This window comes from Dromiciops gliroides, chromosome 1 (genome assembly GCF_019393635.1).
Source record: "Dromiciops gliroides isolate mDroGli1 chromosome 1, mDroGli1.pri, whole genome shotgun sequence".
Classification (NCBI taxonomy): Eukaryota; Metazoa; Chordata; class Mammalia; order Microbiotheria; family Microbiotheriidae; genus Dromiciops; species Dromiciops gliroides.
The window spans coordinates 228459551-228475268 of record NC_057861.1 but is presented as its reverse complement, the minus strand read 5'-3'; the positions used below and the strand labels follow the sequence as shown (position 1 = coordinate 228475268).

The following is a 15718-nucleotide window of genomic DNA, read 5'->3' as shown; positions in this document are numbered from 1 at the left end:
TTCTTCCCCCCCCCCCCATACCTTCTCTATTCTCTTCTCCCATATGGCAGAACCTCCAGCACAAACCTAATTTACACCTGAGAGTTAGCTCATTACAAAGAGTATTAGGCCATTAAAACATTTTTTTTTAAAAAAGGCAGCACAGAAGAGTTCAGCAATAGAAATTTTAAAATGAAACATGAGTAAAAATAAATGAACCTTTTTAAACATTCATTCTCTTTGTGGGAAAGTACATTTATAAGGAGCCTCAGTTTCTAATCAGTTCAACAAGTGCATACCTAATATGCGCTTCTGTCCCTGCTAGGCATCAATGCCTTGTCCTCAAGGAGCTCATAATTTATTGGGAGGGAAGAGGAGGGGGTGGGGGAGCATACTCAAAGCCATTTGGCTTATTTCCTTTGTTTTTAAATCTAACTGATCTCTTCCCCCCCCCCCCAGTGAAGACCATAAGAACAATGTATCAAAATGCCAGCATTCTAGAAATTAAGTTGTCAGCTTTTTCTCTAGACTATGACTACAAAAGAATTACAGGGTTAGAGCTAATGAAACCTTACACTTGAGCACTGTGCAATTTCCCTAATCATTCTAAGGTCTAAAAATGTACCAAAGAAAATACAACCTTTAGATATGCAATTTTCTCTATTTAATTTCACTTTCTCTTCCCCTTGTTAGTTTTCCTATTTACACTTTTGCTTCTAAAGTCTGAGTCCAAGTGTAACTGTGCAGCTATATATACAGGAACAGCATGTAATAAATATACATACAAATATACATGTGTGTATATATCCATATACACATATATACACACACATATACATAAATGTTTATGTGTGTATGCTGTAATTTGATATAGGGTCACCTTAACTAAGAGGAATCTTAAATATATTTTTACAATTTGCAGATATTTCCATAATTAAACATGATGTGCATAATCACACCAACTTAAAAATAATACTTTAAAGGAGAAGCTTGAATTAATCAGTCTTCTAACTTCTTATCCATAGAAATGATTATGAAAAATGTTAGTTCAGGTTACGAAACACCACAATAATAATTCCTGCATTAAAATTCTAATCTAAAAATACTTAACCTCTAAAGTAACTGATAAATATAACAAAATAGAACTGGAAATCAACGTCCTATACAGGGAACAAAAAAAATTCAATCTTACTTTGAGGAATTCCTAGGTTTTTTCCCTTGTCAACTGAAGTTTCATAACTTTAATAAGAGAAGAAAATAAAACCCCAACCACCATAGGAAGACTCTTCTCTGTTCAAAAAGATGCATTATTTACTGTGTGACTTAACACATCTTTTAAATCAAGAACTTTTAATAAAAACATTAATTCTCTTGCACTCAAAGTAAATTAGGAAATGTGTTTGATCACTTTATCAAATAGAAACATCTGATACATTAGGACATTATGCCTATTGTTCATTTGTTTTCTCCCCACATTTTAGAATAGTGATTCCCACCATCCCATAAAACCCCTATCTGTTTTATCTATGAAACACACCCTCACATGCAGATTTAAATTTCTTTCTACCTTTCAATTCTTGGAAAAATACCTTATGGTGCAGTTCAACTTGAAGTAAGGGCAGTCTCATTCATTTAGCAGACAAAGTTGGATCCACCAAGATGGTTCAGACAGTCTGGTTTTCCCTGCCCCACCCTTGTTTCCTTTGAGCCATAGTGATGTCACAACACAGGGCAGTGCAATGACTTCACTGCTACAGTTCTCCTGGCTTCTGATCACACAATTCTTTGCAGCCAAGGCAAATCAAATAACAGCAAAGAAAAGCTGTACTTCTCTCAGAGGAGCACTGAACATCTGACACATTTACAACATATTAGAGACTAGCATTTAAAAGTAATGTATGTAACAATTGCACCAGTAAGAACCTCTCTAAATGAAAAGGGGCTAAAGATGACTATTTCAGGGTTTTGAAGACTAAGTCCATATTCTATATTCTATAACAGTCAAAGCTAGAGATTGAAGTGTTGAATGACAGAGATAAAATGATCAGGGCAGACTACACACACAAGCAACCTATTTTTTTCATGATGTCAACTTCTCACAGAAAATACATTCTCATTTTTACTCTTCAGGACACTCAGAGTTTTCTTTTCACCATCAGGAATGTGATTACTGATAGGCAATTTTTAATTCTTCTTTGAAGCTTCAACTCAAAAGGGCAAGCATATGATCTTATTATGCCTAAGAAAAATAATACCTTGTGTAGCTAATGCCCTCCATACTTAAATCTATCATGTGGTAAATATATAAGGAGATACAAGAAAAGGACATATTGTTTCTTTCAAACCATGAAAGAGTCTTTCAGTACATGAATGGATCTCTCATCTATCTAGGCAGAGATCTCTTTGGTACATGGTTTCATAAGTGAACTTGGTTAAATGTATCTAAAAGTATCTATCATTACATCATCTAACATCCAGGGTCTAGTATTTAAACACTTGAGTATATAGCCAAAGTCCTAAGTATCATACAAGAATAAAAACAAGAACCAGTTTCAAATCAATTACTTATGTGGGAAAAACCCATCACTAAGAAAATCATTATATAAAAATATTTTGTCTTGACCAGAAACAACTCAATCCTTTTCACTAAAAGGGATTGTAATTCGAAGTTGGAACTTTTTGCTTGTTCCTATTGGGAAATAGTGCATAAAATAGTAGTTTTAGTTTTATTAAATGTTTTGCAGGAAGCACAGGATTAGTGTTTATGCCAAACTATATGCAGCAACATGAGCGTCCACATTTTACTTTTCATAGTTTGGTTCTTTAACGGCATGCAAAAAAAAAAATCTCCATGGACATGATCTAGAATTTAATTTCCATAACTGTCCTGAAATTAAAATATTTTTTACTCTTTCAGCCAATTAAACTTTAAAAAATTAACAGAAGTTATAGTTTTGTCACTATATCAAAATGCAACACCAAAAGTTTTAAAATTCAAAAAAAGCTCATTTTAAAAACAATTCTAAATCCTAACAAATATCTTGGGCGTTTGTGTGACCAAAAAAAAAAAGCGCTGTCAGAATTTAAGGTTTAGTTAAAACTATGACCAGAATATAATGAGTTTACCAGAGATGATAAAAACCATTATGCTCACGTTACCCATACAATGCATATTATTATTTTTGTGTCCATAACACCTTTAAATCAATAGTAAACCCTCAGGGGGATTTTTCATCATGTGACATCAAGATATTGTAACTAAGGAAGTAGTTTCTGCAACTAAGTATAACTTCAGCACCTCGCTATTTCAAATAACATCTAAACTGTTTTGAAAAGACAGGTAAGACACTTGCAAAGGCAATCCAACAAGACAATTGTAAAGCCGCAACAATTCCAAACAGAAAATAATGAAAGCTGTGGATTAACAGGACTAAGATTGCCTGACCCTCACAGTATTTCTATACCGGACCAGTGTCTGATTAATGCCATCTGTTTTCCCTTTATCGTCTCGTTGTGTCAGTAAAGAAGGTTGCCCCAACTTAACTCCAGGCATAAGCTGAGCAAAACCTTAGGAAACCTTTGATTTGAAAATGCAAAAAGCAAAAGAAACAGAGCGATGCCACTGCAGAGGACCAGTTACAATTTACTATGTAACCACACCCACCGCATTGCAGAAGCCGTGGACTTGGTGGGGAGGCAATGAGTAGAGAAGGGTGCAAGGGATGTGGGTGGGGGCTATCAGAAAAGAAATTCAAGGCAGCAAAGCAACTACTCAGTTCACAAGAAAACATTCCCCTCCCCAGTTTCACCGAAATGGCTATGAACAAACTAAAGTAAAATGGCCAGCGAGCTTCCCCCAACCCCCACTCGAACCCTACTGCACTGCCTCCTCTGCAGCTTGCCTAGCCTGAATGCAGATAGCAGCCCAGCAGTCAGGTAAGCAATGCAGCATTACAGACACCCCCACTCAGTTGCTCAGGGGTTCTTATCAAGTTAAATTGGGGGCAGAGGGGACAGGAGACGTCGGGAGCGGAAGGGAGGAGTAACTAAAAGGGGCAGGGGTTTACCCAGGTGTCCAAGCCAAGAGCAACATCCATTTAGACACTCGCTCCTCCTCCCCCCCCCCCCCCGCCGGGAATGCAGCATTTGCCGTTAGTGTCAGGGAATCATGCCCTAGTTAAAAGGAAGGAGGGAAGTTACATAAAAGCCGGGAGGTTGTGCTTGGGAAGGGGGGATGCTTTGTGCGCTACATACCTTATCCTGACCTCAAATCCAAACCAACCCCCTTCGTGTCCCTTCTGCACAGCCTACACTGGGCGCGTGTCTCTGGTGCCGCGTTAGCAGGGGGCAAGGCGCAGCAAGCAGAACACGCAAGCAGAGATTCCCCCCCCCCCCCCCGCCTGACAAACCGCTGCAAGGAAGCGGGGCATCTGGCATGGAGGCCCCCAGGAGAGCTGCAGAGGCAGCTGCGCCGCATCGTTGTCCTTCCTCTATGCGGGCCAAGGGCTGGTCTAAGAGGAAGGGCCGGCGTGTAGGAGGGGACAGAGGAAACCCCGTCTCGTACATGCAGGACTCCCCCTCCCCAGTTCGTCCCCCAATCCCTATTCTCCACCCACCACCAAGTGTTAACTTTAAAAATGGCGCCTCGAAACAGGAATTTAAACAATACTAACAGTAATTCAAATAAAGAAATGGAAAAGAAGGCTGAATTTTAAAAAATTCCCTCGCTCAATTAGGGCCTCCAAAGAAACCAAGGCTGGCGGCCAGCTATCCTGCTCAAACAAGCTCCCTCTCCGCCTCCCCCCCCCCCCCCAAAACCATCGCTGTAAAAAGCAAAAGCAAGACGAGGAATGTACCTTGGCGAACAGGAGCAAGAATAGACAACAGCTGCCGGCGCCAGAGAAGGACTAGGGGTCTGGGGCGGGGGAGGCTTCCTGAGAATCAGAGCGGGACGTATGGTGGCGACTGTGGTAGCAGTAGCGGCAGCAGCAACAGCCCCAGCCACGCGTCAGGCGCCCCGCGCAGCCCAGCTCAGCTCCGGACTAGTCTCGGACACATTTCCAGCAAATCAGGAAGGTGGAGACTCCCTTCGGATGCGTCCCCCCCCCTCCCCCTACAAATCACAGCAAGGAAAGAAAAGTTACCTTTCGGATCAATAGTGTGTCCTGGACTTGCCAGGGTTTGGGGCAAGCGGCTTGTCACTTTCCCCTCTTTTCGGCCAGTTTCCTCTGCCAGACTAGACAGTCCGGAGTGTAATGTGGAATCAGCAAAGAGAGGAGGATGGCTGTTCTTGCCCTTGGTCCCCTCCCCTGCCTGTCCGCCCCCTCCTTTTGCTCGAGATGCAGAGGCACCCGGGCACACGCACAGAGATGTCTCACTGAAAACCGACGTCGATCGTGATCCACCCTCCTCGAAGTGGAGGAGTGGTTAAGCCTACAGTACTTTAGAGGAGTTACAATATAACAGTTTTCTCCACCCTAGGAGGCTATTTGAAGATAACACCCCCCCTCCCCCAACCTCTGCAACCACTATAATTTTGATTTCTGCTTTAATTACTTGCTTTGCAAAAAGACAGACTGAGTTTGACTTGGAATGAGCTGTAGGAGCCTGGGGAAAAGTGGTTTGCTTTAATACTCAAATATAAGACCATTCAAATTACCTTAGCAGTAGAGACCCCATATTTAAAAGTAGGTCTACTTGATTCCCAATCCCTTTCGAAACACTGGAACAATTACCTAATGAAGTTTTCTGCTCCAGTGACCAGGTTTTGAATTCTGATTCTAAAGGGAAGGAAAGAATTTGGTTCAGCAGAGCCAAGCTTTTCCATCTGTCAATTACCAAACATTGACTGAGCACCTACTAGTCTAATAAACTATGAGGGGTTTGTGGAAGGTGCAGAGTATGAGAAAGTATAGTCCTTGGGATAGAGGTTAACATAGTTGGACAGATAAGAGAACCTGTGAAACCAGACATACACACATAATACAGAGACAACTTCCTTTTGCAGCCATAGGCAAGTCATAACCTCTCAGTCACTCACCCCTGGCACTTCTCTAAGTCTGTAAATTACAGGTGAGTTTTCCATCAGTATCTGCAGAGAATGTTTGGAATTTCCCACATCTGTCCAGGACCTGGAAAATATTCTTAACCTCATGTGGTTTTTGTAAGTCTCAAATGAGAAATATGTAAAGCATTTTGCAGAACTTTAAAACTATTCATTATTAAGTGCAAAAAATAAATATTATAGGAATGCAAAAGGAGGAAAAGAAAAACTGACTAGGGACAATCAAAGAGACTTGTTTCATAGAGTAGTACAGAGGCCTAAAAGAATAGATAGGAAGGTATAGGGCATTCTAGATCGGGAATAGACAAGAGCAAAAGTGCATATGAAGGAATATCCAAGGCATGAAAATTATCAGGTCAGACTGGCTGGAGTAGAAAGAAAGTTGATGGAAAAAGTAGTGAGATATGGACTATTGAAAAGATAAATGGAAGCCAAATTGTGGCAAATCCTAAATGTCAGATTAAGAAGTTTGGATTGTCCATGGTAAGCAACAGTAAGTCGATGAAAGGGTATGAATATGGGAGACTATAATCCAAATATTGCTTCTATGACATTCATCTTGTGGGAGTGGGTAAGATGAATTAACCTAGGGAAACATTAAAAACCAGAAGGGAGAATGTTGAAATAGTATAGTCTTGAGTTAGTAAAGGTAAAATAGTAGTTCTGGGCATAAAGAAGAAAGAGCTAGATAAGGATATATTGTGTTTTGGGTGATGCCAAGACAACTGAGAGGAAATTATAGAATCTTAGAGATGGAAATTCAATAATAGAATTTTAGAGATAGGATATAAGCTTGTAAATCATCCACAAGGAGGAAAGTCCACATCTATCTTTTCACGGCTAAGGCCATTGACTGCTTTCATAAAAAGAATTTGAAAAGGATTTTTTTAAATGTGTTTTAATGTGTTTAATGTGTTGCACATGAGACAGAAAAACTCATAGCAGGATTTGGAGTATTGGTACTTTTCCTGCTAGCTCCCTCTATTGGATGGAATGCTGGACTTGGAAGCTGAAAGACCTGAGTTCAAATACTACCTCAGGTATTTACTACCTTTGTTGTTCTGGGCAAGTCATTTAATTTCTTTTTGCCACAGTTTCCTTATCTGTAAAATTGTAATAATAATGGTGCCGACCTCCCATGGTTGATAGGAGGATAAAAAGAGATAAAATTTGTAAAGTGTTTTGTCACTTTTAAAGTGTTGTATTAATGCTAGTTATAAATAATGTTGTTATTACTGTAATGTACTACTACACCACTTTCTTACTAATGCATTTTTTTTGGTGAGGCAATTTGGGTTGAGTGACTTACCTAGGGTCACACAGCTAATAAGTGTCAAGTGTTTGAGCCCAGATTTTAACTCAAGTCCTCCTGACTCCATGGCTGGTGCTCTATCCACTTCGAAACCTAGCTGCCCCTCATGCATTTTTTTAAAATGAAGGACAAAAATCAACCACTTTCCACTTTATCTTTCATATATACTCTGGGGAGAAAAGCAACAAAGTGATGAAATTCAGACCAATTAATTTGTTTACTCATTAGCAGTTCTGAAGAAATATTTTGAGCCAAAGGAGGATGATAAGTAACTGCATTGAACAGAGCTTGAGGATTCACTTTACTTATTATCTAGAATTACTTTTATCCAGCATACCAGTGTCAGTGCAGGGTTGATAATCCAGAATAATTACATTTCTTTTCCATATGTTTTATTTTATTTTTTTCTTTTCCATTTTTTTAAGACAGAACACTTGCCTTTTAAGAAGTGGACTTGAGCAAATTGCATTGTTTACAGTAAACACTAACTTGGTATTACTATTCTAGACAGACAGATGGTTTCACATTTTCATTCATTTCTTTGCCATATTTATGCTCGTTTTTTTTTTAATTGAAAACAAACTGTTCTTCCCATGACTCATATATCTTGGCCTTAGTGAAAATCATATCAACTAGTTACAAAGCAGATTCAGTGACTACTATCTGAATTATTAGAGTGTGGAAAAGAAAGCCAAGGGGCTAGGGATTGTTGTTATTTTCAAGTTAAGGGGCAGCTAGGTGGCACAGTGGATAAAGCATCAGCCCTGGATTCAGGAGTACCTGAGTTCAAATCCAGCCTCAGACACTTGACAGTTACTAGCTGTGTGACCCTGGGGAAGTCACTTAACCCTCATTGCCCCACCCAAAAAAAAAAAAAAAGCTATGTGACCCTGGGCAATTCACTTAGCCTCTGTTTGCCTCAGTTTCTTTCTCTCTAAAGTGGAGATAATAATAGCAGCTACCTCCCAGGATCATTAGTGACAATCAAATAAAATAATAGTTAGTTGTGCTTAAAACAGTGCCTGGAACATCATAAGAACTATATAAATGTTACCGATGATGGTGATTATGATTATGGTCATGATAATGATAATTAGATTTGCTTGTGGTCATACAGCTAGTGTTTGAAGCAATATTTGAACTTGTCTTCCTGACTCCAAGTCTTGTGCTCTAACCACTGCTCCACCTAACCATTCTGTACATTGTATATATGTATGTATTTATGCATGTATTTATGTATGTATGTGTATGTGTGTGTGTATTGTTTGAGCCACACAACAGCCCTAGAAGATCATGCAAGTATCATTAGAAGAAGGAATGTCTTCTAGTCGATAGATACTAAACTGAGAATCAGAAAGGCACAGGCTTGAAACCTGCTTCGGGACACATACTAGGTCCATGACTTTAGGAAGTCACATCCCATTTCTAAGCCTGAGTTTCCTCTAGTGTAAAAAATGAGGATAATAATAATTGTAGTTAGCCTCTACCTCACAGGGTAATTGTGAGGATCAAAAGAAACTGGAAGAGGAAACCAAATGTCAGTCACAATCCCCATTCTACAGATTCTGAAACTGAAACTCAAAGAAGTTAACTCAAGGTCAGTCTAATAGGAAGTGACAGAGCTGAAATTTAAACCAAGTTTTTCTGTCCCTAAATTTACTTCTTGTGACTCTACCAGCCCTTGGCATTGGTTCTAAAGCATTCCAGTTTTAATTTAATGGTTGAATTAAACGGTTTACCATGGGATTATATTAAGAAATTAAAAGTCAGAAAACAATTTATGATCAATATTATCTTGACTGGTTAAAAATGAACTTATGTTTTACTATGGTACCCTGGAAGCAGAACTTGACAAATAAATGCACCAATAAAGCTAATCGCTTAACCCTAATCTAGTCCCACAGTGAAGAGCTTTTTTTATTACAAGAGAAAATAAGCAATAAGGTAAAATAAAAGGATGGGATACAATATAAATGAAATTAACGCTTCTTACTGAAATCCTGACCCTAAACTTTTCCTTCATAAACAAATAAAATGACAATGAGGATTAGAATTATAGAAACTCTATTCATTACCCTGTAAGTGAGTGGTGGTAAGGTAATGTATGAGGTACAGTGGATAGAGGGCCGGGCCTATAGTCAGGAAGACCTGTGTTCAAATCCAGCCTCAGACACTTACTAGCTGTGTGACCCTAGGTAAAGTCACTTAACACAGTTTCCTCATCTATAAACTGAGCTGGAGAAGGAAATGGCAAACCACACTAGTATCTTTGCCAAGAAAACCCCAAATGGGATCACGAAGAGTAGGTAACAACTGAACAACAAACATATGTATACCATATTGACTGATAGGTGGCCCAATGCCTAAAGTACTGGACTTGTAGTCAGAAAGATTTAAGTTCAAATCCTGTCTCAGATACTTCACTAGCCGTGTGACCCTAAGCAAGTTACCTAAATTCTTTTTGCCTCAGTTTCCTCATCTATAAAGTAGAGATTATAGTAGAACTTAACCTCTTGGGATTGTTATGATATAAAGTGTTTTCTAAAGCATAAAACACTTTCATATACACATATATGCAATAAGGTCTGGAATTATTCTTTTGTTTTGCTTTTTTTTTAGTGAGGCAATTGGGATTAAGTGACTTGCCTAGGGTCACACAGCTAGTAAGTGTTAAGTGTCTGAGGCCGGATTTGAACTCAGGTACTCCTGACTCCAGGGCCGGTGCTCTATCCACTACGCCATCTAGCTGCCCCTGGAATTATTCTTGTATTCATATGGAGAATTCTGGAGTTATTATTTCATTCATTTAGAGAATTTTGAGGTGAAGCACTCCCTCTATCAGCACAAGCTGGCATCTTCTCAGCAACTAAATAGTATTAGAGAGCTTCCTAGAGCTCTGAGAAGTTAAATGACTTGTCCCAGGGTCACACAGCCAAATAAATGGGATTTGTGTGCAGGTCTTAATAGCTTCAAAGTGGACACTAGCCACCATTCTAAGCTGCTACTAAATGTATGTATTATACACATATAATATATGATATAAGTATGTTTAACATATTTACTTACATATGTGTTACATAGAAATACATAACAAATTGAGTGTTTCTATATCTGATGACCAGGCACTTGATTTTTCTTGGCTGTTCCCTATCTCTATCATGTTCTCTATCTCAGCCATAAGTCCTTTAGCAATTTAAGTAATGTGCCTCAGTACAGCTTTGACTTTGCTTTCCTCTCTTTGCCTTTGCCTAGCTCAAGGGCTGAGAGGAAGAAATGACCAGAGAGCTTACCTAGTTGTTTTTTTTCTCACTCTACAGAACACGGGTTCTCAAAATTTTAATGTGTTATAGATCCCTTTGTCAGTCTAGTGACACCTATGGGCCTCTTCTATGAATAAGGTTTCTAAATAATTGAAGGAAATGCAAAGTTTTAGTTAGAAGTTAATGAAAATGAAGATGTAATTTTCCCCATCCTACATTCATAAACTCTCTGAAATCCATCCACAGACCCCTTGAGGGTTCTTGGATCCTATTTAGAGAAACTGCTAAAAATTACTCTTCAATATCCCAGACAGGTGCCCCTCCAAATATAGAAATAACAAAGGTTGTTTCTCTGGAGAGGGAAGGGGAAATGTATTTTATGTGAAAATGAAGGAGATGCAAAAACAAACTATATCAATAAAATCATTTCAAAGACAACAACAAAGAAATGCAATGCTAAAAATAACAAGTTAACAACTTGTGCTCTATCCTTCTTCAAGTTATCCTGTATTAAAACTACACATACTGACTCTTCAGGAAAGAATGTAGATTCCTTTTGGAAATGAGCATGTTTTGTTTTTGTCACTGTATCCTTAGCATCTAGCATAGTAGTACCTTGCATGTAGTAGAACTGAATTGTTGGATTCTACCCTCCCATCAGCAAAACTTGGAACATGGGGTTACTGCAACCACATGACTCTGCTTCCATCTGTCATTGCTTCCTTCACCAACTGACATTTCTATGAGTTAGATAGCAGAAAATAGGGAAAATGAGGCAAGATCTTCAAAGGCATAGAATACAGGCATAGAAAAGGAATAGAAAAGGGAGTTCAAATTTGATACTTCAGGGTCTTTATCCTCATGAAGGATACAAAAATAATAAAGAAGAAACATGAAATTTAACCCATGACTCAGAAAATATGTTGCAGGGGGGAAAATATTGAGAAAGACAAGCAAAGGAAATTTCTTGGAAAAGGCTACAGCTAAATAATATTACTTAAAGAGAAAGGCTTGAGAGGAACTGGGAGGGAATGGTTTTTTTCAGGCAATGAAAGAGAAGAATCAAAAGAGGTGAGAAAGATAAAGTTATAATAGATAAATAAATTGGAAGAAAGAAAGGGAAATTAACAAATTCAAAGAATTTAGGCTAGGGCAAGTAAGGTATATGGGGGAGAAGATTCAGTGGGAATAGACTAGCACCAAATAAGTGTAAGCAAAACTCATTACAAAGAAAACTATTGAATTAATCTCTCTGTCTCTCTGTCTCTGTCTCTGTCTCCCACCACTACTAAACTATTCTAGGACCAAAGGATGAAAGTCAAAGGGATGTAGATTTTAATGTTAACAAAAACTTAAACATTAGAGTTGTATAAAATAGGAATAGTTCTTATGGTTAAAGATGTTCAAGCAGAGGCTGAATAAGCTGAGGTTTTATAAAGGGCGTTGATGCTCAAGACAGAGGTTGGATAAATGACCTTTCAGGTTCTTTGCAATTCTGAGATTCTACCTAGAAGATCAAATGAGATATTGGTTGAATAGTTCTAATCTCTAATTCTTTCTATGTACTTCAATCTAGATCCAATACCCCACCAAGCTAAGGATGACTCTATATCATTCCAGCAAAGTAATGTAGGGGCTTGACAAAATCCCTCATTTGACAAAATATGTTCCCACTAATTAGGAAATAACTGAGCTGACTGTGCTATATGAATGTAATATTACTATTGATAATGATGAATATGAAGAATTTAGAGAAACAGGGTTATCAATATTATCTATTACATTTTACCTAAGACTTCTAAACTTTTAGTGTTGCTTTTGTAATTTAAAATAGATTTTCTGATATCTTTTCTGCTTTATAACTATTATCTTATTTGATCTTCAGAATAGCCTAGAAGGCAGATGTTACTATCCCTCTTTTACAGTTGAGGAAACTGAGCCAAATAGAGGTTCAGTGACTTGTCCAAGGTCATATAGCTATGAAGTGTCTGAGATCATATTTGAACTCAGAACTTCTTGACTCCAGACCCAGTCCTCTTATCCACTATGACAGCAGCTGCCCCTCCAAATATAGAAATAACAAAGGTTGTTTCTCTGGAGAGGGAAGGGGAAATGTATTTTATGTGAAAATGAAGGAGATACAAAAACAAACTATATCAATAAAATCATTTCAAAGACAACAACAAAGAAATGCAATGCTAAAAATTAAAAATCAATAAAGAGCATTTACTCAGTGATTGATCTGCTCAGCACCATGATAAACCCAGAGGAAACAGGAAAAGGTAAAAAAGTAAAAAAAAAAAAAAGTGGGGGCAGCTAGGTGGCACAGTGGATAAAGCACCAGCCCTGAATTCAAGAGTACCTGAGTCCAAATCCGGTCTCAGACACTGGACACTTACTAGCTGTGTGACCTTGGGCAAGTCACTAAACCCCCATTGCCCCCCCCCACCAAAAAACACACACACACACACAAAACCAGAAGCAAAAACAAAGTTCCTGTTATCAAGGACCTCACATTTTAAAGGGGAAGACAACATGTAAATAACTAGATACATACAACCTAGACCCAGAGTAGATGGGAAATAAATTTATAGGGTATAGCATTAGCAGCTAGAGGGGCCTGGAAATGGCTTCTGGTAGAAGGTAGAAGTAGAGCTGAAACTTAAAGAAAGCCAGGGAGGCTAAAAGGCAAAGGTGAGGAAGCAAGGTATTCCAAAGCTGAGTCATCCAGTGCAAGGGTAAGGAGGGAAATCAGAGAGAAAGTATGATGTTTGAGGAACAGCGTGTAGGCTGTATAGATAGCTCATAGTGTGAAGATGAAGAAATAGAAGACTAGAGGGGTAGGGAGGGGCCAGGGTATGACTACTACTAATAATCATTATTATTAAACATAATAATATTTCTATAGAACTTTGAAATTGGTAAAGTGCTATATAAATATTTTCTATTTTCTCCTACCCTGGAGGATGGATGCTATTATTATCCACATTTTGCAGATGGGGAAACTAAGGCAAACAGCAATATGGAGAATATTACATTCCAAACAGAAGACTTTATTATATTTGATTCTGGAGGTGATAGTCACTAGAATTTTATTGTGTGGGGAGAGGGGATGACAGGATTAGACCTATGCTTTAAGAAAATCACTTTGCTGCTGAGTAGATTATGGATTAGAATAGAAGAGTATCACAGTAGCTAGGTTAAAAGTGATAAGGGTGATGGCTGTGTGAGTGAAGAGAAGACAACATACAGAAGAGACATTGTGAAGATAAAAATAATAAGATTTTGCAACAGACTGGATGTGAGATGAGTTAGAGTAAGAAATTATGGGTGACACTGAGGTCATTAACTTGGGTGACTAGGAGGCTGATAGCACCTGCAGCAGTAATTGGGAAGTTCAAGGGAAAGGAAGATTTTGGGAAAAGATGATGAGATCTGTTTGGCTAGGTTGAGTTTAAGATAGCTATGAGACATCAAGTCACAATATCTAAATGGCAGTAGGTAAAGAGTAGGAGAGAGACTAGAGCTGGGTATCTTTATTTATAACTTTATTCATTTAAATTGATGTGGGTATATGTATGCACATGTATATACATATATGTATGTTACATATATGTACACACTTATGAACTGAGAGGTTGATAAACATGGAAATGGAACACTTGTGATAATACCAGGGGTATGACCATTTCTATGTATACCTGAGATCAGGTAGATGTCATATAAATTTAGTTGATTAAGGAACCAAGAAGTTAAGGTATTTAAAGAAGCTTTAAACATATGAGGTTTGGGGGGCTTTTTGTTTTTGTTTTTTGTGGGGAAATGAGAGTTAAGTGACTTGCCCAGGGTCACTTAGCTAGTAAGTGTCAAGTGTCTGAGGCTAGATTTGAACTCAGGTCCTTCTGAATCCAGGGCCGGTACTTTATCCACTGAGGCACCTAGCTGTCCCCCAAAACATATGTTAAAATCCCCTAATATGAGGGAAGGAATTGGAAAAGAGAGAAAGGACAAAGTCTATGAATCAACACCAAGCTCATTGAGGAACAAAGGAGAACGTCCTGGGGGTCAAGAGATAATGGTCATCAGGATCTGGATTAGGTAACAACTTTGGACAGCACAAACCTCAAAGAGAGAGAGAAGTTGCTGAATGATTGTGGTACGGAAGTGGCAGTGGGGAGGAAAAACTGTTTCACCTCCCATATTATGATCAATGAGTACGAAGACAGGAGTAATATACTACCTACAAATACAAGTTAGAAAGGATAACAAAGAAAGCATTGTCGGGGCAGCTAGGTGGCACAGTGGATAGAGCACCGGCCCTGGAGTCAGGAGTACCTGAGTTCAAATCCAGCCTCAGACACTTAACACTTAGTAGCTGTGTGACCCTGAGCAAGTCACTTAACCCCAATTGCCTCACTAAAAAAAAAGAAAAAAGAAAGCATTGTCATCAAGAGGGAGCCCAATCAGGTCAAGCCAAATATAATAGACTATGCTGGTACTAGGCTATAAAAACCAAAGGCATATCCTTGCTTTATGTTAACGATAAGTAAACTATTAAAATGTGGTCAATTGAAATCATACAGTGGTTCTATTTAACTTTTGGGGAAATGTATTTTATGGAGAGGTTTCATTACCTATTTAATGTCAAAATATTGTGAAATAACAAAATAAAATGAAAGGAAATGAAATTATTTTGAGTTTATGAAGCTTAAGACCAGGTTAAGGGTAATATGATGCCAATCAACATCTTCTCGTTCTTCTTGATCCAAAGAGAAGGAAGATATATAGAAATTTGTTCTCAAAGAACCCTAAAATGTTTGAACTGGAAGCGACCTTAGGGATCACTTAGTTCAACCCTCTGATTTTTCAGATAAAGAAAACAGATCCAAAGAGAACACATGCCCGGCCCAGGGCCAAGCAATCTGGTTAGGGCAGAGTCAGGTCCATTGACACCCAACTTCATTCAATTGTTCTTTCTACTGTAGTAAAACCATCTCACCTAATCAAGGTAAGAATCATAACTTACTTCATCAAAATTTGAAATACAGTGATTCTCAAACTTTTTGGTTTAGGACCCCTTTATAATATTAAAATTAGTGACGT

At 38.4% G+C, this 15718-nt stretch overlaps 1 protein-coding gene across 32 annotated transcripts in view; it reads right to left on the bottom strand.

Moving 5' to 3' along the window:
* The window catches only part of EPB41L3 (erythrocyte membrane protein band 4.1 like 3), a 312011-nt gene that overhangs the window by 193147 nt on the left and 103146 nt on the right, over positions 1-15718 (bottom strand). For 5 of the 32 annotated variants that reach the window (XM_043978205.1, XM_043978293.1, XM_043978286.1 and 2 more), the window contains exon 1: positions 4389-4513. The exons of 3 other annotated variants lie outside the window; for them this stretch is intronic. In XM_043978205.1, the coding sequence (XP_043834140.1) occupies positions 4389-4416 (28 nt within the window). In that variant the 5' untranslated portion in view covers positions 4417-4513. Of the gene's footprint in view, positions 1-1568; positions 1660-4233; positions 4360-4388; positions 4522-4835; positions 5052-5123; positions 5367-15718 lie in introns of those variants that run through there. 24 more of the 32 variants (XM_043978269.1, XM_043978328.1, XM_043978342.1 and 21 more) reach the window with 12 other exon arrangements.